The sequence below is a fragment of the Parasteatoda tepidariorum genome, chromosome 8 (genome assembly GCF_982258835.1).
Source record: "Parasteatoda tepidariorum strain Cologne lab strain chromosome 8, Ptep-v5.0, whole genome shotgun sequence".
In the NCBI taxonomy this organism is placed as follows: domain Eukaryota; kingdom Metazoa; phylum Arthropoda; class Arachnida; order Araneae; family Theridiidae; genus Parasteatoda; species Parasteatoda tepidariorum.
The window spans coordinates 58,003,601-58,028,432 of NC_141762.1; the positions used below are offsets into that span (position 1 = coordinate 58,003,601).

General features: G+C 27.2%; 1 protein-coding gene across 2 annotated transcripts; it reads right to left on the bottom strand.

The window, feature by feature from the left end:
* Nucleotides 1-1,386: 1,386 nt before the first annotated feature.
* Nucleotides 1,387-22,267, bottom strand: LOC107450833 (putative serine incorporator). 2 transcript variants are annotated; one of them, XR_015428758.1, is made up of 14 exons: nucleotides 21,787-22,267; nucleotides 19,425-19,592; nucleotides 18,382-18,560; nucleotides 17,145-17,233; nucleotides 16,937-17,030; nucleotides 14,206-14,249; nucleotides 13,259-13,432; nucleotides 12,129-12,230; nucleotides 11,651-11,792; nucleotides 10,289-10,343; nucleotides 9,664-9,703; nucleotides 8,903-9,044; nucleotides 2,069-3,131; nucleotides 1,387-1,695 (listed from the first exon to the last, which is right to left on the bottom strand). XR_015428758.1 is itself a non-coding variant. In XM_087150386.1 (13 exons), the coding sequence occupies exons 1-13, from the start codon at nucleotides 21,808-21,810 to the stop codon at nucleotides 2,924-2,926; spliced, it is 1,461 nt and encodes a 486-aa protein (XP_087006512.1). In that variant the 5' UTR covers nucleotides 21,811-22,267; the 3' UTR covers nucleotides 1,387-2,923. The 2 variants fall into 2 exon arrangements, 1 of the variants encoding a protein (XP_087006512.1); XM_087150386.1 differs by having other exon boundaries at nucleotides 1,387-3,131.
* Nucleotides 22,268-24,832: the final 2,565 nt, after the last annotated feature.

Genomic DNA, 24,832 nt, shown 5'->3' on the forward strand with positions numbered 1-24,832 from the left:
AATAATGTTCAGAAAGATTATCATTTCGGAAACATGCCACAGCAGTATTGAAAAAAATAGACGCAAAACAAAAACATATTGAAAAACATAGTTTCATTCCATGTTTTGACACTAAAGAAAGCAATTGTACCAAAAAGATCATATTCTTGTTTACGTGATAATATTTAAGATCTGTTGAACTTTGCACAGTAATGTAAAACTTCAGAAATATGTTTCCGACATTATTATAAATTAAACACTAATTACAAAAGTTACAATATTTAAACAAACTATAAATGAAATTAAAGAATTTTTTCAATACATGTATCTAAAAATTTCACTTTAAATTATGAATGTTTCCTCTGTTAGTAGTTTAAAAATGTCATTACAGATTGAACTATAGATTGAATTTAATTCTTGCAAAGAACAAATTTGAATGTTTAATATTTTGTTAAAAATTGAAATTAATGATTTTAATTAAAGAAGTGTTTCAATGATTTTGAATGCGGCTAAACACTATGAAAAATAGTTATTATTATCGAAGAGTATCCCTTAAATTTACTGTTTTAAAATTTCTGTGATTTTCAAAAAATTATTTGAACTAAAATCACACTAAATAAATTGTACTTAAAGATTATTCCAAATTTTTGAAGCAACTAAAGTTAAACATTTGATTCAATCTTCTAAAAATAAATAAGTAAATAACACTTAATTCACACTCCTAAAATTTCATGATGCCAAGTTTGTTTTTTTCTCTTCTTTATAAGTTTAAAAAAGAAGTTTCAAGAGTTTAAAAAATTCCGAAACCACAAATAATTAGAAGAGATAAGATACCTCAATCACATTTGTGCAATATAAAAATGTCCTCCCAGTCCAACATATCAAATGTTCACAATCTCAGAATTAATAATTATTTATTTTTAAATTAAAAAGCTGGCAATCAAGTATGATATAATGTCTTTGCTTCTTAGTTTGAAAGTTAAGTATTTAGTGAAAACTAAAGTTTTCATTTATACCCAACAATTGTGCAAAATTCGACCAGGACTTATCAAAAAATCATTTCATCCAATCTTAAAACATAGAACGAAATATTTTTATACAGTTTTACAGTTTCTTTATAGTTATATTCTTAAATAGTTTCTTCTATAGTTTTATCAGTTTTGACACTGAAGAAGACAATTGTACCAAATTGATATGTTTTTGTTCATGAGACATTATTTGTACTCTTTTTCATATAGTTTTAGCTTCATTTTTAAATGCATGCCTAAACTAAAGGCTGTAAAACTTTCACAAAAGATAAAAATTTTTATGGAAGGAAATGCTATCTATCTTAGAATAATAATTTATTATATTTTATTAATGTGTAATAAAGTGTTAATAATAATATTTAATATCATGAAATAAATCTTTTTTTTTTATTTGCAATTCTATTGGTTGTAAAATGGAGCAGTGAGATCAGAATGTAAAACCATACATTATAATAATATCACCCTTTAAATTAGTTAACTTAATCCAGCTGTTGCTTTACAATATATTCAGTTCTAACTGAACAATGTATATTTAGAAAAAAGCAGTGAAATATATAAGCTTAATATAAAATGAGTATATAAGCATAAATTAAACTTTTATAAAAGCAGAAAAAGCTTAATTAGATATTAAGAAAAATTAAAAAAACACACAGAATTTCAAAAATGAGAAGACCAACCATTTAATATGCTAGCACAGTGCTTCCCAAACTTATGACTTTTGTGTACCTTTTCTAAATTTTTTGTAACGCTGTGTACCACTAATTAAAAAATGAATGTATTTTTTACTGTAAAAAAATTGCACAAAAGTTAAAAATCACAACTGACTGCTGACACCACTAATTATTAACTGTTAACTCTGCAAAAAATAGCCAATAGAAAAATACGTAATCATAAATTTTCATGGCTAGCTTTGTTTTTTTTTTTTTAAATTTTTAAATTTTCGTTTGTTGTAAGATATTTTGCATAAGAAATGTACCCCCTCTAAACTGTTCCCGTACCCCTGGGGGTATGTGTACCACACTTTGAGAAACACTGAGCTAGCAGATTAATTGTTATGTTACCATTATTCTTAAAATGTTGAGCACCTTAAATAGATTTGTAAAAAAAAATTTCCAGCTGTTTATTTTCACATAAAATATCATTAAGAAAAAGAAAAATTGATAGGCAGGAAAGCAACTTGATTCTATCCAGAAATTGGAATTCAAAACTTAATGTGATTACTAAGCGAAAAGCGCTATATCCTTTAGCTTTAGCTTAGCATTAGAATTTATATCAAATAAGAATTCACTTTTATGTGCCAAAGCAGGATTGAAAGCTTAATGAAAAGCCTCTTTTTTGAACAACTTGAGAAATATTCATTCAGTCACATTAACACAGTAATTTTTTTTCATCCAAAATAAGTCTTAAAGTTAATAAACAAAATATATTAATGATTTGTATTTATGCAAAAGTTGAGTGATAATTGTAAAAATTTTGCATAAATACAAATGACATCCTTACTAAAACAAAGATTTTACAATGCATGTAAATATAGAATGATGTATGAAATTTTTAAACGTGCTTACAAAGATACAATAAGCCTAATGTCTAAACACAGTGTAGTGTCAATATAAAAACGTGAAATATAAATATTATTTGAGGCAGTTCAGATTTAAAATTGCATAAAATAAATTACTAACTTATATATATTAGCACTGTGAAGAGGCCAAACGAGAATTTGTTTCGGAATATAATTTTAAAATAAAAATAAAAAATATTAAGCTCTTAAAAATGTAACTACCTGCAATAAAGTTAACAACAATGAGATTATACTTCCAACATAAGATAGAGCTGAGATTTTATAAATGGTTCACATGTCTAATAGCATTAATTAAGCATATTGTATTAAAAAATCTCAATTCAATTCACTCCTTAAGCTAATTACTTGATGACGAGGAACATCGTCGAGTTCTGCTCATCTCTACATCATCTCTACCCGAGCGACTCCGATTGAGGCGTCCAGGACAAAGTTCGGGAGTAAAGAGACTCAATAAATATATGGCAATACAGGTCCATGATGAGGCAATTTTTACCCAAACAGAAGCCCAGTTTCTTTCAAAAGTAAGAAGATGAGCTTGCTCTGGTCTGAAAAATGTACACGTAAAATACAATAATTAAAAAAATGCAATTTACATGTAGAATAACTGAATAATCTTATGATCCAAAGATAAGTACAAAATCAATAAAAGAAAATTAATTGAAACAACAGATGTTGTATACTAGAAGCCTATTATATTGAAAAGAATATTCTTGCATAACACCAAAAAAATAATGGATAGTTATATTATAATCAGATAAAGAAACTTCAGTGTAAACATTGTATTGAGAAGAATATAATGTAACTTTCATTTTCCTTACTTGCTTTAATATTTAATTTCATTAATACTTTTTCATTGTATCAATATTTGTAAAAGCTTTGAAGCTTGAAAAACTGAATTTCAAGAGAGTATAAACGAATGACTTATGTTTTTAAAATCAATTTTATTCAAAGTTAACAAAGATAGAAAACATTTTTGTTATGATTCACTACTGCCATAACCTTATTTAAATTTCATTAGTAGAAAACATTAATCTAGAATACACCAATTCAAAACTACTACTTTCTTATTTAGAATAGCTGATATATACAATTTAACAGCAGAATCATAACTTTTTTGTAACTTTCATTAAAGGTATTTATGCTTATAAGTATTTAATATAAGTTTAAATACCTTTATCTTTTATTGTTAATAAGAAAAATTAAGTTATGATTTTCAATTTTTTAAGATAAATAATTTAAAAAATAAAGAAATAATAATTAAAAATATTTTTTAAATTAAAAAATAAATAAAAAAACTACATTAAAAGCAATTCAAATTAAAAACAAGTAACGGTTTATTCATGTAAAATGTGATTGTTAATTGGGTGTTAACTTTTGTGATTAAATGATTGACAAGTTCAGTTTCTAGAAATTGTCTATAAATCAGTTGTCTATAAGATTTATGATTAAATAATTTGGATCAAATTACAGTTAAATTTTCCAATTAATTTAAATAATTAAAAAAGAATACACAAATCTAGTTAAAATAAGCAAACATCTCAGATCTTATCAACAAAAATTCACGGTTGTTCAACATAAATAAACAGAACAATTCATCTAAGTTTTCTAACCTCATTCTGGGAAAATTAGGAAACATTACACTATTTTGTAATTACAACAAAACAAAATAACCTTTGAAAATTTTTCCATAAAACACAACAAAAAAGGTTTCCATAAAACACAACGAAACTATCACAACGAAAAAGGTTAAATACATAGATAAAATCAATTTCTGATTCCTGGAAACAGAGCACAAACAATTATGGCAGCAAGATACAGGTTGGTACAGATGTAAAATCAAGGTAAAAAGGTCAGATGTAAAAGGTTGGTCAGATGTAAAATCAAGATTTAGTCCAAAACTTAGAGTTAAGTAATTGGGACATGAAGACAAACACAAAAAAGGCAAAGCAAAGAGTAAATTTGTAAAAATTTTACAAATATCAAAGAAAAACCTTAGATTTAAATTTCCCTCCTTTTTTCAATTCAAGCAAATTCAATCTCTCCATTTACAGTACTGATTAACAAAATTGTTATCAACACAATTTTGAAAGATTACATTATGAAATAAAGTTCATCAAAAACGAAACTATGTTTGCAATTAATTTTTTTTTTCATATTATTTTGCTAAATGTATAGATTGATTTAGTATTGTCTTAAAAATGTGAAACCCATCAGATCTTATCAGCAAAGAAATCATTTACTCAACTTTTTTAAAAGGAATAAATCAAATAAGTTCTTTTGCATCACTTGGGAAAAATTGAGAAAAGTTTATTGATTGTGGCAACTTTAAGTTTATTAATTGTGATATGATGACAGTCACAAAAAAGGCAAGGTAAAAGAATAATTTCTAAAAAAATTTCAAACATAAAACAAGAAGAATAGATCTTTATCTCCCTGCTCCTTTCAAGCAAATTCAATTTTTCCATCTACCCTACTGCATACCAAAATTGCAGTCAATACATTTTTGAGAGAATATATTTTAAAATAAATTAAAGTTCATCTAAAACTAAACTATTTTTACGATTATATTTTTTTCATACAAAATTTTGTTAAATGTATATAAATATTTATCTTAAGATTGTTGTCTTAAAGACTAGTTGATTGTCGTAAAGATTAGCCCAGGCAATAGAATAATTAAATCAAAAAATTGAGTGAGAGTTTTTTTTTTCTTTTTCTTTTTTTGACCAATTGCTAATCCAGAAAATGTTTTTATCTAGGAAAAACTTGTTATTTACATATAGTTTCATATGTTTTAAAAATACAATATTTTTTAAATCATCTTCGAAAACTAGAGACAATTTCCTATTAATTCTATACCAACAATGTGTCTGTACGGTCATTACTCAAAAAATTATAAGTATGGGAATAATGACTAAATTATAAAATAGTAAAATTTTAAAAATAAAATAAAATTTATAAAATAATAATTTATAAAAGGTTTTAAATTAGTAAAAAAAATTCTTGAGGGATCTAGCATATAAAAAAAATTTCTAGGGGGAAGATCAAAAATTATATGCAAATAATAAGTGGATTTTTCCAAGGAAAAAAAACATATTTCTCAACAAAAAAAATTATCCCAAAATGCAAATTCATGTTGGGCACTCCAAAAAACATAAGTATACAAAAAATAAAACTCATGCCAATTTCTCAAAGCAATGTCCATTTTTAAGCTCTTTTCACAAAACCCATCAGATCTTATCAGCAAAAAAATCATATTTACTCAACTTATTTAAAAGGAATAAATCAAATAAGTTTTTTTGCATCACTTGGGAAAAATTAAGAAAAAAGCAAAAAATCAGAAATAGAAATAAAGCTAACTAATAATAACCTGCTATAACTTTAAAAAAAAAGTTCATTGTAGCCAAATAAAGAAATCAACATGAGATCAACTGAAATATCAAATTCTTTTTTCCTAATTACTTATTCTTGAAACAAATGCTTTTTTTTCCTTCTATTTTCAACATCGAAAGAATATATTATGAGATGAATTATGGTTAAAATAAAACTGTACTATTTTCATGTAAAATTTAGATACGTAAGAAGAACCCATCAGATCTTATCAGCAAAAATCATGTTTGCTCAACTTATTAATAAGGAACAAATCAGGTATGTTTTCTTTTTCTTGCATCACTTGGGAAAATTGAAAGAAAAAGTACATTCATTATGATCATACAAAAATTCTTTGAAGTTTCCAAAAACAAATGATATAACTATATTAAACAAACAATTATGACTCTAATTGGCAAAACTAATCAAATCTAAATCTTATCAGCACATTTGCTAAAAAAAAAAAAAAAAAAAACTTTTCTTGAAGTTAGGGGGCTCAGATCTTTGATAAAAACATATCTACAAGTTGCAATACTTTTGAACCCGTAATTCAACCAGTAATGAAACCAGTAATTCATGGCATTGAATGTTATTTCATGCTAGACTATTGTCACACTAACTGTTAAGACAAATTCAGTGAAAATTTGAGACGAAAGTTATTAAAAAATCTTTTTTTCATAAAAATGCGCTTTGACCGGCAAAATCTACCAACCAACTGAGCAACATTGAACCACAAAAGTATATATTAATGTGAGTAAATATCAATAAGTTGTACCTAAAAAATAAACATTTGTGTAGTGTATATTCGGTGAGACCTTAAAGAAGCAAGAAACTGATCAATACTGCCCACAGCAAAACTAAACGAGTTCGAAATTTGCTGGAAAAGAAGAGCAGAAACGAAATCAATCAACAGACCTATGGTTTCTGAGTTAACTTTTTTATAATAAGGCCCTAAAGTTAGAAACCCTTTACCTGAGTAATTGCATACAGAAATAATTATGGAGCTGCTGTTATAAATTGTTTTAAAATACTTGATTTAGGTCTAATTTAAATATCTAAAGCCTTCTCTTGAAGTGAGCAGCAACCTCAATCTAGAACTTACTGGGGGAAAAGGAGATTTATAGTTTAATAATTCAAAGACACTCAAGTGACATTTGTTTTGTACTTCTGTTCTACTCTGAATTGAATTATAGTAACTCAAAACCTCGCTCATATGAATATAACCAATATATCAGAGGTTATAGAGCTTTTATATACATTGCAGGCAAACAAATAATTAAATCCAAAACCCATCAGATCTTATCAGCAAAAACTCATGTTTGCTCAACCTATTGAAAGGGAACAAAATCATAATTTTTTTTTTTACATCACTTGGAAAAAATTAAGGCAAAAAAAAAATTTTTTTTACTGTACTCACAAAAACATAAGAAAATATTATTTAAGATGAAATTACAAAAAACACAAAACTATAACAAATATTTACTCATAATTCAGAAATATTAAAATTATTTGAACAAAAACATTATTCTTCTGTCCACTTTCTCCAGAATTTTTAACTTCAGTTTTAAGCATATGGCTTTACACATCCTTTGAACTATTAAGTCTAAGTAAAGATAAAATCAAGAAAAATGTGAATACCTCATATTTTAACTTTAAAATAAACTACCTCACATTACACTACACACAAAAAAAGATTGCAATTTCAAAGAAGAAAAATATGATAGATGAATTTATTTAAGATGATGCTATATTGGAGAAGAAACTTTTCGATCCAAATTCTGTTTTATTTCCATTGGTTCAACAAAATTTAAAGTTAAGAGAAAAATAAGTTCAAGTGAACCTATGGAAAACCATAAATTTCAAACATTGAAAAAATGTTATCAAAATGGAGAATGGAATATGTTGGAGAACTTTACAACATAACTTTGATCAATCATCTATAATTTGTTTCATTTTAATATTTTGAATTTTTTTTTTCAGCATTTGAAACATCATTGCTTACTCTAGGTTTACCTTAACTCATTTCATCTATATTTAATTCCTTTTTGGAGGTGAAAAAGAATTTGCCGCCAAGAGTTTCTCTATGGTATAGCGTCCTCTTAACCATTTGTAAAAATTTACAAAAATAATGAATGCATACAGTGACAGGGGCCTGTAATCTCCACACAAGATAGCAATATGCACTGCCATTTCTAAATAATTAAAAATTATCAATATTTCACTATTTTTTGACCAATTACTACATTTCAAACCACCTAGGATAAAAATAGTTGGACTTGTCACTCTTTCTTCAATCACAGAAAATTTAAGATATTTCAGATTTATTGAGCTGTAGTATCAAAGTATTTCTGGAAACTTTTGATGTCCGTTGATTCATTGTCATTGGAAAATCTTCTGTTTTGAAAGCATAAAAAATGTTTAAAAAACTAAACAAAACTTAAGATAACTCTAATGAAAAGAAGAGTTCATTTTGTGCGTTCTAATGGGCATTGAAATAACATTACATCTATGGAATAACACAAATGGGAATTAATGAATTGGTTATTAAGAAATAATATGCAATAAAAATAATATGCAATAAAAAGTTTCTGATTCAAAAAGCAAGATATTTTATGGTTAGTTTTTACGTAAAAAACAAAAACAATAAGTTTGCTGATTCATACTGCTAATCAATACTTAAAAATCATTCCAAAAAAAAAAAAAATTCTTAAAATTCTTATGTTCTTAATTTAATATCATGTTACATATCTCTTAAAAATACTATATAATATAAATATACTATAAAAATATACCAATAAATAACAGCTGATTTTTTAATAGTGACCTTAAACTGTATTGATTATATGACTGTAAATCACTATATTGGGTTTAAAAAAGGTAAATAATGTATAAAATGCTAAAAAATAAAAATAATGACAAAAGTACAAACTATTTAAAATAATCTACTCACTTAAACCAATGAGTGAGTTGCATCATTATATACAATGATGCCAAGAAAAACATGACATGGAAAAATGAATAGCTGTAAGTAACACCCTCTGCTTCATTATGAATAACTTTTTGCCCTCCATCTTCTTCAACCCTCTTGGATGCTAAAATTTAAAAACATCATTAATTATTATAGAATTAATTAAGAATATAATAGTAAAACCTAGAGGGCACACACAAGTTTTGCAACCGATTAGCTTAATGTAAAGAAATTACAGCATATAATACAATATTTAATAACAACAATGAAATGAGTACAAGTAATTTAACAGGGGCAAAAATTTGCCACTGAGCATTTCTGAATCTCCGACTGTCACGACTATAAATTTCTAAAGGCTTATAAAATTTATAAAGGCTGTCACGACTATAAATTTCAATGAGTTACCATCAGTTTGATTTTGAAATTTAGTAGTCATGGGTCTGATAACTGAAGAAATTTTAATGTTATCATACTTAAGTAATTCCATTCTTGGAAATTTGATGTTGATAAATAACTGATTTTACTAACACAAATCGGCGGCACTGTAGTTATTAAATTAGAAATTTTAAGCTGTATTTTATATTACACCTTTTAACAGAAATGTTTCAAAAATGATGTATACCTTAAACATTAAATTTATATTTCATATTTTATTTTACTAATTAAATTAGAACAATTAGTAATATGACTAGACACATTACTCCTAACGTTACTAATTAGAAATAAAATTAAAATTGAATTACCTCTTCTAGATGATGAACTATCACAGCATGAACAACAGTCCTAGAGATAATATATAATTGAATACATTAGACTAAATATTTTTAAAAAAAAATTATGTTTAAATTAATAGAAATTGCACAGTTGGTTCATAAATTACAATTAACTAAAAAATTATTTCACTTTTCTTTAAGAATTTATTTCAGTCATTGAATATGATCAAACCTTTGAATCAGATAAAATAAGACAAAACATATCACAAAAAACCATTTAATTCAAACACACTGATTAATCAGATGTTTCAATTTATCGATATGAAATAACTATACACTGATAAAATTAAATTAACGTTGTTTCAATATATTTACCATAGTTCTGATTTTATTTATTAGTGTATTACGTATGATGCATATCACACTTCTGACCTTAATACTTCAACTCATAAAAAAATACTATAGCAAATACGACTTATACTTAAATTAAAGAAAATAATTATGTGGTTACTTCTATTAGTTTAATATCATTCTCTAGAATGCTTAAAATTTTCAATACTTAAAACACATTACATAAAAATTGTGCCCAAATACAGTTGAATTAAAGTACATAAACCTAAAAATATGCATAAAAATAAATCTATCCTGAACTTACTTTAGGATCTGGGGCTCTTATTCCTAACTTGTATGAAAAATGAGATGTGCGCAATCTGTAAAAAGGAAGAAGAAAAAAAACAGTAAGCAATACAATATATGTAAAAACATAGTAAGCATTTCAGATAAAAGGACAGCAGGGCAATTTCTCAAGATGGAAGAAGAAGAAAAAAAGACAATTGCTCCGGATCAAAGTTAGTTCAGGGCCTGGTTATAATTCACATGAAAAACGAAAAGTTAAAAAACAAAACATTTTTTAAAAAAATATTTGAAAATTTTACAATTTTTTAACCCTTGACAGTACTACAAATCAAGTAAATAACAAAGTAAGCCATTACACGCTAAGTTTTCTGCAAAAACTTGCAATATCAAAACACTTTAACATTATTAATTTAGTAAGTTTCTGAAAATTAATACTTTAAAGAATAATATTTAACATATAAAAAAGAATATTTTGAAGTATAGAAATTACACTTTTCTTGTTTAAAGGAGGGGATCAACAATGAATTATTACCCAGGGCACTTAAACCCTAAACCTGATACCCTCTGAAGTTCAATAAAAGATGAGAAAATAATTCCTCAACTATCAAACATATCTACATGTAGATTATGTGTTCTAAATCATATGCTTCATAAAACAAAAATTACAAAATTTTTACTGCGCTATTCCACAGAAAAACAATACACACAGAAAAAATATATTAAAATAAGTACAGTAGAGAACCGATTATCCGGAATGATCGGGATCATCACTATTCCGGATAACTGATTTTTTCCAATTTTCTGAATCGCTACAAAAAGCCGTTTTTTTTATTGTCAAACTTAACTAAAAAAATATATATATATTCAGAATAATTTTAAAAAACCCTTACTTCTTTTGACAGTGTAGGGAACTAATGATTATTTCTAAAATGATGGTAAACATCTTTTAAAAAAGAAAGAATTCTGAAATCTTTTGAGGAAAAAAAAAAATTTCTTTCGAATGGCGGGAAAATGTATCGAATTTTGTTCCGGTTTTCTGGTTTTCCGGCATTCTGGTTTTCGGATAAGAGGTTCTGTACATATACGATTAGATGGTTATACAAGAAAGTTTTTGGATTAGAAACCAGACATACAATAAATGAGTTTAGATTTTGGAAAGGTATGTTTGTTTAAATGTAGGGTTTATTTATCAGTACAAAATGGCTTTCCTGTGCTGAACATAAACAACAATGCAAATCTCAAAGTAAATAAATTATATTATGTTGATAAATGTTCAATGCAAGTTTGATGCTAAAAATGAATTAGTTATGATAAGAGTACAAATGAACTAGACTGCAAATTTTCAGTTAAAATGATCTTATCAAATTATATAATTACTAACGTAGAGCTAATGACCATGATAAATGTAATGATAACTCCTCCATAGCATATAATTTCTTTGTTGGAGAAAATAGACACTTCAGATGGGCCACAATATTCTTCATCTTCATCTGATCTCTTTAGCTGAGTTCCAACACCACTACCTATCAACAACAACAAAAAATTATTTAAAACCTTGATATCAATTATTATAAAGAAAAAATAACAGAATATTTATAAATTATAGTTTCAGTCATAAATATTTAATTAAACACCTATATTAAACCTATTATCTAACAGATATAATATTTTTGTACATAATTTCACAACAAAAAACAGCATTAACTAGAATTGCATATTTTGCATCAAATATGTAACATTTTCAACAGAGCAATAAAAATAAATCATAAATTCTAGTAAAAAATGACCTGAAAAAACATCATGTATTTTAAAACAAAACAATAAAAAATTTAAATAGCCACATAACATTAATAACAAACCATAAATTGTTGGTTCACTTGAAAGAGCAGACCAAGTTAAATAGACCACATAAGCTGATATGATTGATGATTGGAGTAGGCCAGCTCTTGAATCACCAGTATCTGAAAACATTTTAACTCATGTAATAACAACAAAGCACAAATGATATAAATTTAAAATTTCAGCTTTCTAGCTTGTTTAAGTAACATATTCATTATGAAATCAGAAAAAAAACATTAAACTACTACATTCATTGAATAAAAAAAATGGTGAAATTATAAGTTCAAAATAAAAAGTGATACAATAATCTTTTTTTTTTTAAAAAAAAAAAAAGGATTTTTAGATAAGAACTAAATGAACATTTTTAAAGAATAATCTGTCATAAAATAGATTTAAATAATGATATTTTTAAAGACACTCTCCGAATCTTTTAATGATCTTTATTTCGACACCATCCAAAGAAGAGCATATTTCATTTAGAATAAAAAATAATTTAGAAAGGTTTTACAATGTTACACAACTTATTTAAAACATTAATAATTTAAAAATCATGCACAAAACATGTAGAAACCATGTTTAAAAAAATGTTTATTAACTACATAAAAGTGCAGCTGCCGTTAAAATGAAGCAAAACAACCACTTTTCAGACAGGTTACTAACATGAATATTTTGTCCACCAAAATTCCTATTCAAAGTTGGCCTTCTTACTCTAATATACATGAAATTGTAAAGGTAAATGGGCAAGAAAAAACAAGCCACATTACTCAGGTCACAATCACATATACTTAACCATAAACCTATTTGAAAGGTAGATTATATTCCCACAATATCGAATAAGCAGATAAAACAACAGAATACCCTTACCCTTGCATAAGTCTACAAGATTTGCAGTTAAATCTATTAATCACTACAAAAGCAAGCTGACTAATCAAGTTATCTGAGCAGCATCAGTTGCAAATTTGTTGCACTTGCTTCAACTATATTGGTAATTTTTTATGCTATATTAAGCAATTTATGTACTCAATAAGTTAACCAAATGGTTGGATATATTTATAAAAAGTAATGTTTAAAAATGTTTAATAACAAAAAGAAGTTTACAAAATAATTTTGACAACTTCAAAAGTAAATTCTTATAAATAGTACCACTCACTTTTCTCTACACAAGGCATTATAGATATAAAAGAACACAGAAGGCACAATCCACCATTTGCTCCTATGAAGATTTTATTAGTATAACATCCTTCTGCACGAGTGTAGTTCTGTGCAATCAAAACTATTCCAATAACAACTGCAGTGTAGATTATCATTGCACAAAACACCATTACTATAAGAGAAGAAAGTATTTATAGGTGATTTTTAACAACACACTTAATATAAGCTTTGTCGGAATACCAAATGTTTGGCAAACAGGCTTTTTTGGCTTGTCAATTACAATGTCAATACAAATTATTTAGAATTCAGCCACTGAATAAATTTTTACTAACAATCTGAATTTTGTGTGATAAAATTTTGTCTACCTATAAAAGGTGATAAACTAAATATAGTTAAGGTAATTTTAAGAGAAAATGATTCTATGTAGACGAATTAATTAATTAAATTTTACAAATAAGTACACTCAATAAACCTAAAAGAGAGAAGGAAAATGTTTGATTCTGTCAATAAGGTCTAATAAATTAATAAATCTATCAAACACCTACTCTCCCTGATGTTATGCCTATGCAATTGTAGATTTAAAAATAGTGCATAAACATAACACTTTTCTAGTCTTTAAAATATTATGCAGACAAAAAGCAAATCAACACACAGTATGTCTGTCTTTACGAACTTATTGTTTTACAATTTAAAATTATCCTTTGCCTTCATGCTTCCTCATTAAAATAACTTTATTCTCAAAAAATATATCTTAATTTTTTTTTAAATATATCTTAATTTTTTTAAAAATATATCTTAATTTTTTAAAAAATGTATCTTCATTTGACTTAAACATAATTTAATTATAAGATTAATTTTAAACATATATTCCATTGAATAAAAATATAACTGCAACTATTTTAATTGAACAGAACATAGTAAAAAGCTGAAAAATATAATACATACAAACAAACCAACAGCTACTTCCTCCGCGAGATACTCTTTGCAACCTAAAATTAAAAGCCCACATTTAAGTGAAACACAATTAAAAAGGAAATTACATAGAATACAATGTAGAAACAATATAAAACAAAAATAGAATCAATAAATATTGAATAATAAATTAGTGTTAAACTATTGTAATAATAAATATAAATTATTTATATTGGAAAATAATATGAAACAATGATTTAAATATATTTTGGATTTAAAGATAAACTTAAACAATGAGAAAGTCTATCTCACAGAAAGAACCGTTTATGAACAAATAGTATGACAGTACAATTAACAATAAATGTATTACTTTATTCTAAGAAAAGTAAAAAATACAACACTTCAATATTTTGAAAGACAAATGAAAAATCTGGTTAGAAATTAAACTCTGTCGAAGTAAATGAAAATAAAAACTAAACTCAAAAGCAAAACTGAATTTTTTTAAAGGAAAAGATAAATGTTATGTATAATACAGCAAAATTGTAAAGTTATTATATTTTATTATAGGGTAAACCAACCAGTGAAGGAACATTTCATATATATTGATTAAAAATAAGAATTTGAAAGTTTTTTTTTTTAGATTGATTGGTAACAATAATCGATTGGTACTGCCAAACAATAGGAAGTCATTTAGCAATATTTTGGATTACCTGGTCAAATAGACTTCTCTGGAAAAATTTTTGAATCTGTTATTATCTCTGCAACACCTTGTTTCGTTGAAAAAATTATAAGGTGAGTGCTTGTATTTATATGTTTGAAGTGGAATTAATTGTATGTAATAGTCTTATTTTTCTCCCTGTGAAAAAGAGAATTCGAAATATAGTTATTGAAGTTACGTTTTATTTTTCTTAAAGCACCATAGCATAATCAATCACTGAGATAAGGGGGTGTTTATTCACTGGATCACCAAACGATGAAAAACCAGTGAAGGAACAAGTGTTTCTTTACTGGGTTCTTTTCCCAGTTAATGAAAACAAAAGAAATTTTTTAATTTTCTTGTAATTTTAGTCATATTATACATCAAAATTCTGTTTAAAAGACAAAAGACAACTTCTAACCAGTGAAGAAACAGGCATGTTCCTTCACTGGGAATACTTCCGATGAATGAACAGTAATGTGTGAAATATGATTTTGCATGACTCTAGGAAAAGTAATTCTGCTATATAGAGGACAACCGAAATTTTGTTAAAAATTGTATGAATAATTCCTGAAATAATTTCAGTTCAAAATGTTAATTTAATAGCTTAATTTATGAAAAAATTATAATTCATATTTATTAATGGAGTGTGTAGTTACATCAAATGTTAGGCAACTTAATAAACTATGTTTACAAATCGAAAACTAATTAAATATAATCATAAAAATTTGAATAGAACATTTTTTCGCTGGCTTTTGCACCAAGAACTCCTAATAAGCTATCATTATAGGATAGCAACGTGATTATATAATTTATAAAAACTACTTTACAATGTTAGAATTTAGAAGCAAGCTCCTCAACAAAGAACAGAGTTAAACAAAAACGATACTCAATTTCTTCAAAAGCTTGAGAGGAAAATCACTCATATGTTGCAAATTCTTAACGCAGCATTGACTGAAGAGTGCTAATATCGAAAATATCCAAGAGCCTGTACTTTTTTCAATTTGGAAGAAGTACGTATTAAAAGAAGACCACTTGGTTAAGTCAAACTTAGGAACTGAAGCTAGTATTGATAATGAATGCATCTTAGATATCGAATTTGAAATGAGTCCTTATGCTGATCCTCTCTTAGTTGAAAAAAGAAATGATTGTATAAGTAAAATCAGTACTTCTAAAGATCCTCAGATATAAGTCAACAAGAGATGGATTTGCCTCAAACTTCAAGACACCTTTCCCCCGTCTATTTTCGAGAAAGGCATTCTAGAAATGTTGCTGAAAAATCAGAAGAAGTTTGGCCATTTACATTGGCCAAATATTGATGATAAAAAGAAAGGTCAAATAAGAAGAAAAACGAATAAATTACCTTTTGCACTAACTTCAGAGAAATGGCAAAAATTTCAAGAGGCTGAAAGATCTAAGAAAAGTTAAAACAAGAGAACATGGAAAAGAAAAAGAATACTTAAAAAAAAATACTTAAAAAAGAAAAAAAGCTTCAAGAAATAAGAGGAAAAAGAGTAAACAAGAAGGTGATAAAATAATAATGATAATAAACAGCATCGGATGACACAATGACTGTCAAATTATAAGAAAGAATGATTTTTTTATTATTTATTTTGTATTTAACATCACGTTAATTTCTAGTTCATGATTACAGAAAAAAGTTAGCATTTTACAAGTACTTGTATGTTATAATTTCACAAATAGTCTTGTTTTTATATATTTGTATGGCTAAAAAATTCATAAAGAGCATTAAAAAATAACCAAAATTAAGTGTTCCTTTACTGGGCAATTTTGTGTTCTTTCACTGGTAAGAGCTGTTTCTTCACTGGGTCTTCTTACTACTTGTTATTTGAATTTCCAAAACTTTAAAACAATATTATGTAAGTCCTCTACAATTTTTTTGCATAGTCTGCAATTAGTAACAAATATGTTGACACTGTCATTTAACTGAAATTACGAATTTTGAAATTAATATGATTTTTTAAAAGGCAAGTGAAGCTTAAGTGTTCCTTCACTGGTTAGTTTACCTTAAATCAGAAATAAAATTTTATGAAAGTAATATTTTACCAACTATCAGTCCAAGCATGTGCAAAGTCTACAATGAGCATAAGTTGAATTATGATAAACACAGAAGCTCCAGCCATTGAGATATACATCCAAACTATGTTTAAAAAAAAATATTTGTTTAAGACTTTTAAAAAAATGTTGCATTTCAAGTCATTGTTACATACTGCTATAAGTGAGGTTATATAATATGCTATAATTATCTACTTACTATGGCCATATAAAGAAACATAGTTTGAAGGAATGAGAAAAACACCTGCACATATGAGACAAAGGATGAAGAACTTCCAACCCCACATTCTAGAAAATACAAATTTATTATAAAAAATCAGAGCAAGCACTGACTGGAGAATAAATAATCATCAGAGATAAATCGTAACACATACATAGTGGATGAAGAAATTTTAATAACTAAGTTACAAAAATTGTGGCCGTATCCCATATTCATCGCAGGGAGCCATGATGATGAATTTCAGATTTCTAATTTCTTAATAGAAAAGACTTATTAAAGAATCAGTCAGTTATGCTAAGGCAAATGCTTTGTGTCAGGGAGAGGTGCTATTAAATGATGAAGCAGTTAAAGATTGCTTTAATGCTGATTTGTCACATCGTACTATTTTAACCGGCCAATACCAAACCAGCGATAAAGACAAAACAGTAAAAGAGAATGTGTCGATTAGTAAATGATTTAACGAAGGAACTGATTTCCGAACTTAAAACAAAACCAAAAAACTTAATTCCATAGGAACAAATTACACAGCTGTACAAATTATAGAAACTGAAATATTAAAAGAACCAGAAATGTTTTAAATACCTTAAACTTATCGATTTTTACAAAAAATACCTCTGTTGTTCAGGATAAATAGTGATTCGGTTGTAAATTCCATCATTGTTTTTATTTATTATTAAATAACACTTTTTATTACATATTATACTATTTTTTTGTTAGTTGATGTTCAGATCCAAAATCCGGAATATCAGCAGCAATCAGTGTTGAGGATTTGGTAGGTACTTTATTTACGTCGCACTAGAGTTGCACAGGGGGCTATTGGCGACAGTCTGGGAAACACCTCTGAGGATGATCTGCAGACACGCTATCGTAATTTTGATCCTTTGCAGAGGGGATAGCCCCCCTGCTTTGGCAGCCCAACGACCTGCATACAAAGTTGAGCACGTTACAGTAGAACAGTTTACGAGGTTCCTGTCTAAGGATTTGTGGTCTCATACTGTATATTAAAACTTATCTATACTCTGTTTAGTGAGAACTGATAATGAAAGTAAAGAAAGCTATCCAAAACTTGGCACTAACTTTAGCTGATTGCCAAGTAATAACAAATAGCATTAACATGACTAATGGTAAATACAAATGAAATCACTGACTCTTCGAGGAACCAGCAAGAGTAGGTTATGTTTAATATGTTTAAAGGAGAAAATTTAAAAAATTTTACCCATTGTGTAAACCAGATCTACAGTTAAGACTTGTTGATATACCAATTGTTAAAATAGCCTGTACAAAGAAGAATATGGCCATAGCTAAGGACACCCTGTAAACTGCCATGTAACCAACAAGCAAATCACAATTTTCTCCAGCATTCAATGTTATGCAAGTCACATTGTATTTTGGAAACTATAAAAAAAATATATAATAAAATCAATCTATGTGTAATATATATAATAAACTATAAAATTATTTCACATAAAATTATGAAGGATTCAAGATAAATTTTGAAATATTTTATATTGAAAATAAATCAAAGACAATAAAAAAACTAACATTAAGCAACAATTGTTATGTGTTAAGCAAATGTTTTATTTCCAAAAATGAGTTTTTAACACTTTTTTTCTTAGGATGAGGTCACATATTTGAAAGATTATGAAACACTAATATGCATATTACATTCAAGAAATTATTATAGTATTTAAAGGAGCAACTGTTTATTTATATAACTGACAAATAATTTTTTCTAAATATTTACCAGAGGAGTCTCGTGAACATATTTAAATACAATGACTAAGAATAATTTTCTTTCATTATTACACCTAAATAAAATAAATCAATTAAAATATATCACTAATATTAAATATTTTAGGTTTATTTATTTCTTTTTTCCTCATTTAGATTTTATATATCTCTATTTTTCTACCAAGATCTATTTTTGAATTAATTTTTAGAAATGGAACCATTTTAAATAAGCTAAAAAGATCATTAGCTGCCACTGAACACAAGAAGTTGCTAAGTTTTTTGAATTACACACCTAAATTTTAAACATTATACAGTAGTAGTTATACGGCACAGTTGTACCGAATTGTATAATTATTAATAAATATTTAAAAAATACACAATTTGGTCATTTTTCAAGCTTCTCATCTTTTCAATTTTCATCACTTTGTCTACTAAGACATTTCTGCAATATTATAATAAATTTATAGCTTTAAACAAATGGTGTAGAACACAAAGATTTTCAAGTATAAAGAATTTTCACAAACTCACAACTTCAATAATCCTATCTTGAACTTCTCTTGTTAGCATGACACACATCAAAAGTGTGCCTAATAATAGGTACAATGTATACATGAGTCTAGTGGACGTTGATTCCCTTACTGATGGCAGAAATCTGCAACACATGCGACACGGAGAACAGCCACAACAACAACCAAGCTATAAATAAATGCTTTAATGGACAAAAATATAAAATAAAAATAGACATAAAAAATACATTAAAATACATGCATGTAAGCCATATACAAAACAATTACTATTTTTATGAGAAACTTAAATGTGCCTATAAGAGAAATTTTTTAATTGTTGCTAAAATATTTTTTTTTTTTTTTTGTTATTAGGATCTTTTTAAAAATCAAATTGATAGGAAAAAATCTGGTTACATACTTATAGTACAAATGTAACTAAATTATTTCAATTGGGTATACTGACGGAAGTAATATTTGTTTATTGGCATTTTCATTTCCAGATAGCAATGCGCAAATGTTGAATGCGTTGTCAATACACAAAAGAGAATGCCTAGCAGTCTAAAAGTAATTAGATAGATCTATAATATATTCTTTCAGTAACTACTAACTTTGGTTGCTTTGTAAAATATGGGGGCTTAGGACACAGAACATTCCAATTTCCTATTCCTTTTTCATTAAAATCAAGCCATATTTAAAACAATATAAATCCCCCATTAAATCTGAATATAAATCTCATACAAATTCCTCGGTGTCATGAGCCTAGGTGGAAATCAGCATAATTGTTTTCAATTTATATTCACATATTCTGTTTTATACATTAGTATTTATCTGTTTTATGCATTTTTTTAATAACAAAATTGTTTTTTTTTCTTTTCTTTTATTAGTTTCTTTTATTAGTTTCTTTTGAAAGCTTTAATTTTACTTATTTTAAACTGCATTCACCCAATTTTTTTTTTCAGGTAAACATTATAGGCCAGGGCACATTTTCTTTACCATCCATAACACTTTTTAGGGTATCTAATAGGCTGTAGCAGAGCTCATTCTAGGCAGAAAAAAGGGCAGGGTGCAAAAGTTTAAAAAAAGGGCATTATTATTCTACAAAGGCAACAATTTCTTTCTATGGGCTTTACACATTTTATTAAAAGACATTGTCAATTAGTAAAAGAAAAAGAAAAAAAATTTCACTTTACTAAAGGTAGCAAAGCAATCATATTAATTACTAATTTTTATTAAAAAATTAACATATATATCTAGTTAATTAGCCTAGTAATTTATTCAAAATGCATGCATATATTAATAAAATAATAAATGTATGTTTTTAAGTGTCTGTAGTAATGATTTAATAATTAAAATGATTAATAATAGTTATGATTTAATGATAGTGGAATTAGCTGCAAACTTTCAAAGACAAGTGCAACAAGGGGGTGTGATGGTTATTTTTCCTTTCCCATATAAATCTATGTATTGACAGCAACGACAAACAAAATAAAAAGAGTCGAAAATAACAAAAGTTTAAGAAATCCATTGCAGAGAATGGGGGGGAAATAAAGAAGGGTTGAGGAAAGAAAGTGCATGGAGTCTATTACATCAGGGCACTAATTTACTTCAGGGGCAACAGGGTGGATTCTTTTGACTAAATGGCAGCAGGGTGCTGTGCCCTGTTTACCCTGCCTAGAATGAGCTCTGGGCTGTAGCATTTAGTAGAATTGCTAAATTTAAACTTGAATTGATGAAGAGAACCACTTAAGAAAACTTTCCCTTGTGGTGAGAAATTGAGAAAAAATTTTTGATGAAAACATGTTTTATTATACTTTGATATTGCAATGAATCTATTATAGCAGACTAATTTTATAGGTCAGTAATTTAGTGATTTCATTAACAGCATACACAGTAGAACTTACAAAATAAAAATCTGGAGAATTCATTTGTAGTTTGATATCATGCACGAAAGACATCAAATTATGATTTGCTTTTTAAATTAACCAAAAGATACTTGTTAAAGGTGATTTTTTTTTTCAGAAATTTTAGATTTAAATGTTTTGAAATTCGAAAGAATTAATTAGATTGATTACACTTAACAAGACCAGAGAAACAAATTAAAGCAACTAATAATACTTATAATATTATAAGTGCATAAAATTAATTCAAGAACAATCAGTGTCTAAACAACATTAATAATAAAGTAATATATTGATAATGCCATTATCATCTAAGTAGCAGTGTACAGGATTATTAAAAAAATTGATAACAAACATCCTTTAAATTTTCGTATGCACGTCACCCACACATAATGTACAGTGTTAAAAAAATTAAATTACAATCATTTTTAAATTTGCATGTGAAATTACTTGAAAACCAGAAATAATCAGTTGTGAGAATTTTACCTGCCCTTGACAGCTTCCACCCATGTTTGGCAAAGTTTGATAAATTATTCATTTAAATCAAGAATTACTCAAAATCATTATAACTTGCAAACAGTGCTGGCAAGCCATAGTCAACTCCTTGTTGGTCAACACATCCTAGGAACAACACAAACAAATAATAAATTACAACTATGTGAGTTTTGAAAAAGTTTTTTTAATTATGGAACACTAATACATTTGATTATATTATCGTTCGTGTACTTTATAACTAAAACACAAATGGAAATTTAAAAGTTGAAAAAGTTTCGTCGTTTCCCTTACAAAGGCTTTTTCAAAAGCACTTGGTAAACTTCAAAATGTTGCCAATCTTAAAAACAAAATTACAACAGTAAACACCACTATTAACTGTGACCAATTAAGTCTCTTAACGAGAGTTACTGTAAACAGATACTTCAACTGCTATTACAGATACTTCAACTGCTATTATTATCAACCTCAATACTCTCTCTCCTACTGACAATGCGGCTAAATAACACACATCACGAATTTTTCTGTAAATAAACATAATCAATGGAATAAAAAAAATGAATTCCAGTGATTACATTTAAAATTCACCAAGAGCTCGATATTTTATGCTATAAAAATTTCTTCTAAAAATGATGCAAAAGTACCTGTACACTGTATTTCGTAAATGGGAAAAGTGGACTTTAAAAAATCGCATTTGAAAAGAAATGAATAAAAATGTTTCATTGTTTTAGAGCTGTTAAACTGGAGTTTTAGCTTGCCACTATAATAATAGCGAACAGTCATGATGGTTCAGGGAATAGAGCGTTCGCCTCCCAATGAGATGATCATGGTTCGAATCCCAGTGAGGGATGGTCGATACGAACTCTGATCCCTGCTGCACAATTCCAAATGATAACCTTTCCAATCCTTAAGACAGGGAATATGCAACTTTTCCTTCTTTCGCCGATTTAAGTTATCCTTAGTGGTTGACGGATCATGGATTTGAATCCCTTTGCGGCCGGGCTAACAATCAGAGGGTATCGTGGTTTTCCTCTCCATGTAACGTAAATACGGGTAGTTCCATCAAAAAAGTCCTCACGAAGGGTAGTTTGTCCCAATGTTTGATACAGGAGTTTCCTTGTCTTCTGGGTGGGGCTCATAATTACAAGACGACAGAGGTGAATGGTGATAGTCGTAAACTCAGAATTTATCACTTCGCAAGTTATTGAATAAAATAATTATAGTATTTCTAAGATTACTAAGAAAGCAAGTTTGTTTAAAACTTTGCGCTAGCATTTAAAAACAGCACAGCAAGCTTATTGAGTTTTTTATACGTCATCCAGTTTTTAAAATTCCATGGCGGACAACATCATTTTGATTATTACGTTAACGTGAAATCATAATATTTGCGCGAAATATTTCTCAATAGTAGTGAACTAAAGCAGAATTTTTTTAAAACAGAAAATCGAGTTTAATTAAAACTTTTATAGAACTTTCAGGCTAGGCTATCATACGTATAGTTTTATTGCATGTTTAAATTAACTATATGCAATGGTAGACAAAATTCTTATAATTCTAATTTATTAAAATATTAATACATTACCTTTTCTACTACAGCCACACAAAAAAAGAAAAGAAAGAAGGGGGGAAACTTTCGTAAAACTACAGAAATTCCGGGTTTTTTTTTTTTTTTTTTTTTTTTGAAACACTTTTCGCACATATGTGCATATAAAACATGTATTTATGACAGGAACCTTTTTAATTTTGTTTGAAATAATACATGCACAAAATACTTTTTATGCAAAATGTCATTTAAAAAAATATCAGAAATTTATAAAGACATTAATTAATGCGAATACTTCATTACATACCTTTAAAAATATCCCTTGTGCAAAAAAAACTTTTCAAAATCTTTCAGTTTTGAAATTTTTTGGTCACAAATAAGGTCTATCTACAACAAATGTTGATTTAGATGAATTCAATAACTAAACTCAAATTTAAACGGCAACTCTTTTTGGAAAAAAAGTTTTTATTTATAAAATTTTTAATTTTTTTATGTAGGTAAACGTATACTTTTTAAATCATTTCAAGTAATATTTGCTCTAAGCCTAAATTGTGGAAGTTTAAAAGAAAGAAAGAAAAAGAAAATTTAAAGAACTTTTGTGCAAGATACTTTTTTTTAAAAACTCGAAGTACTTAAGTACGTTTTAATTAATGTCTGACTCATTTTTAATATTTTCTTTTAAAACTTGGTTCATTAGTCATTTAGTTTACGCATAGCTGGCAAACCAAAAATGTAGTTGCTATCATGAAAAATACGAACACGAACAAGATTACTTTAGCATATATACCTGAATTTTCCTACAGACAACCACAATCTTCGTTACAATATTATAGGAGTGGATGTTTAAATGTTATAAACGCGTCGTTATATATGGAAATGTAATAATTTTTTTCTATATATATTTTTCCTTAACAATGTGAATTACGCTGAGAAGCAAATGTTTTGTTCATGTATGCAAATACTTGATATTGCCTAATTTGGGTGTTGGTATTTCAAATATGAAATTAGTTTTACTTATTAAGTTACAGTTTTTTTAATGACACTTTTTTGTCTTCTTTTTTTGTCGAAATGTCGAAGTTTAAAAACGTTACATATAACAGGGGGTCGCGTAAATGTTGCGATAAACTTCTAGATAAGTTAGGACACATCATCAAGATTAAAATTACATAAAAACCCATGCACAGAATTTTCACCGTACGCAGCTAGGGGTGGATTTCTATAATGACCTGTTCAGAAGCATGCGAAGAAACAGTTCATAATAGGGAACACCCCCATGCGACGTATGACGACATTTTTGGGCAACGATTTATTATCCAGTGGTGTTTAACACCCCTCTCCCATGTTTAGCATTTTTTTATTTAATTTTTTAATTTAAATAAGGAGAGAACTTGATTATTGATATTACGTTAGTTCAGGTAACACATTTCAAAAGAAATAAATGCTTGTATAATAATTAGGACCAACTACAGTCAAGATTAAAATCTCCACAAAAGAGAG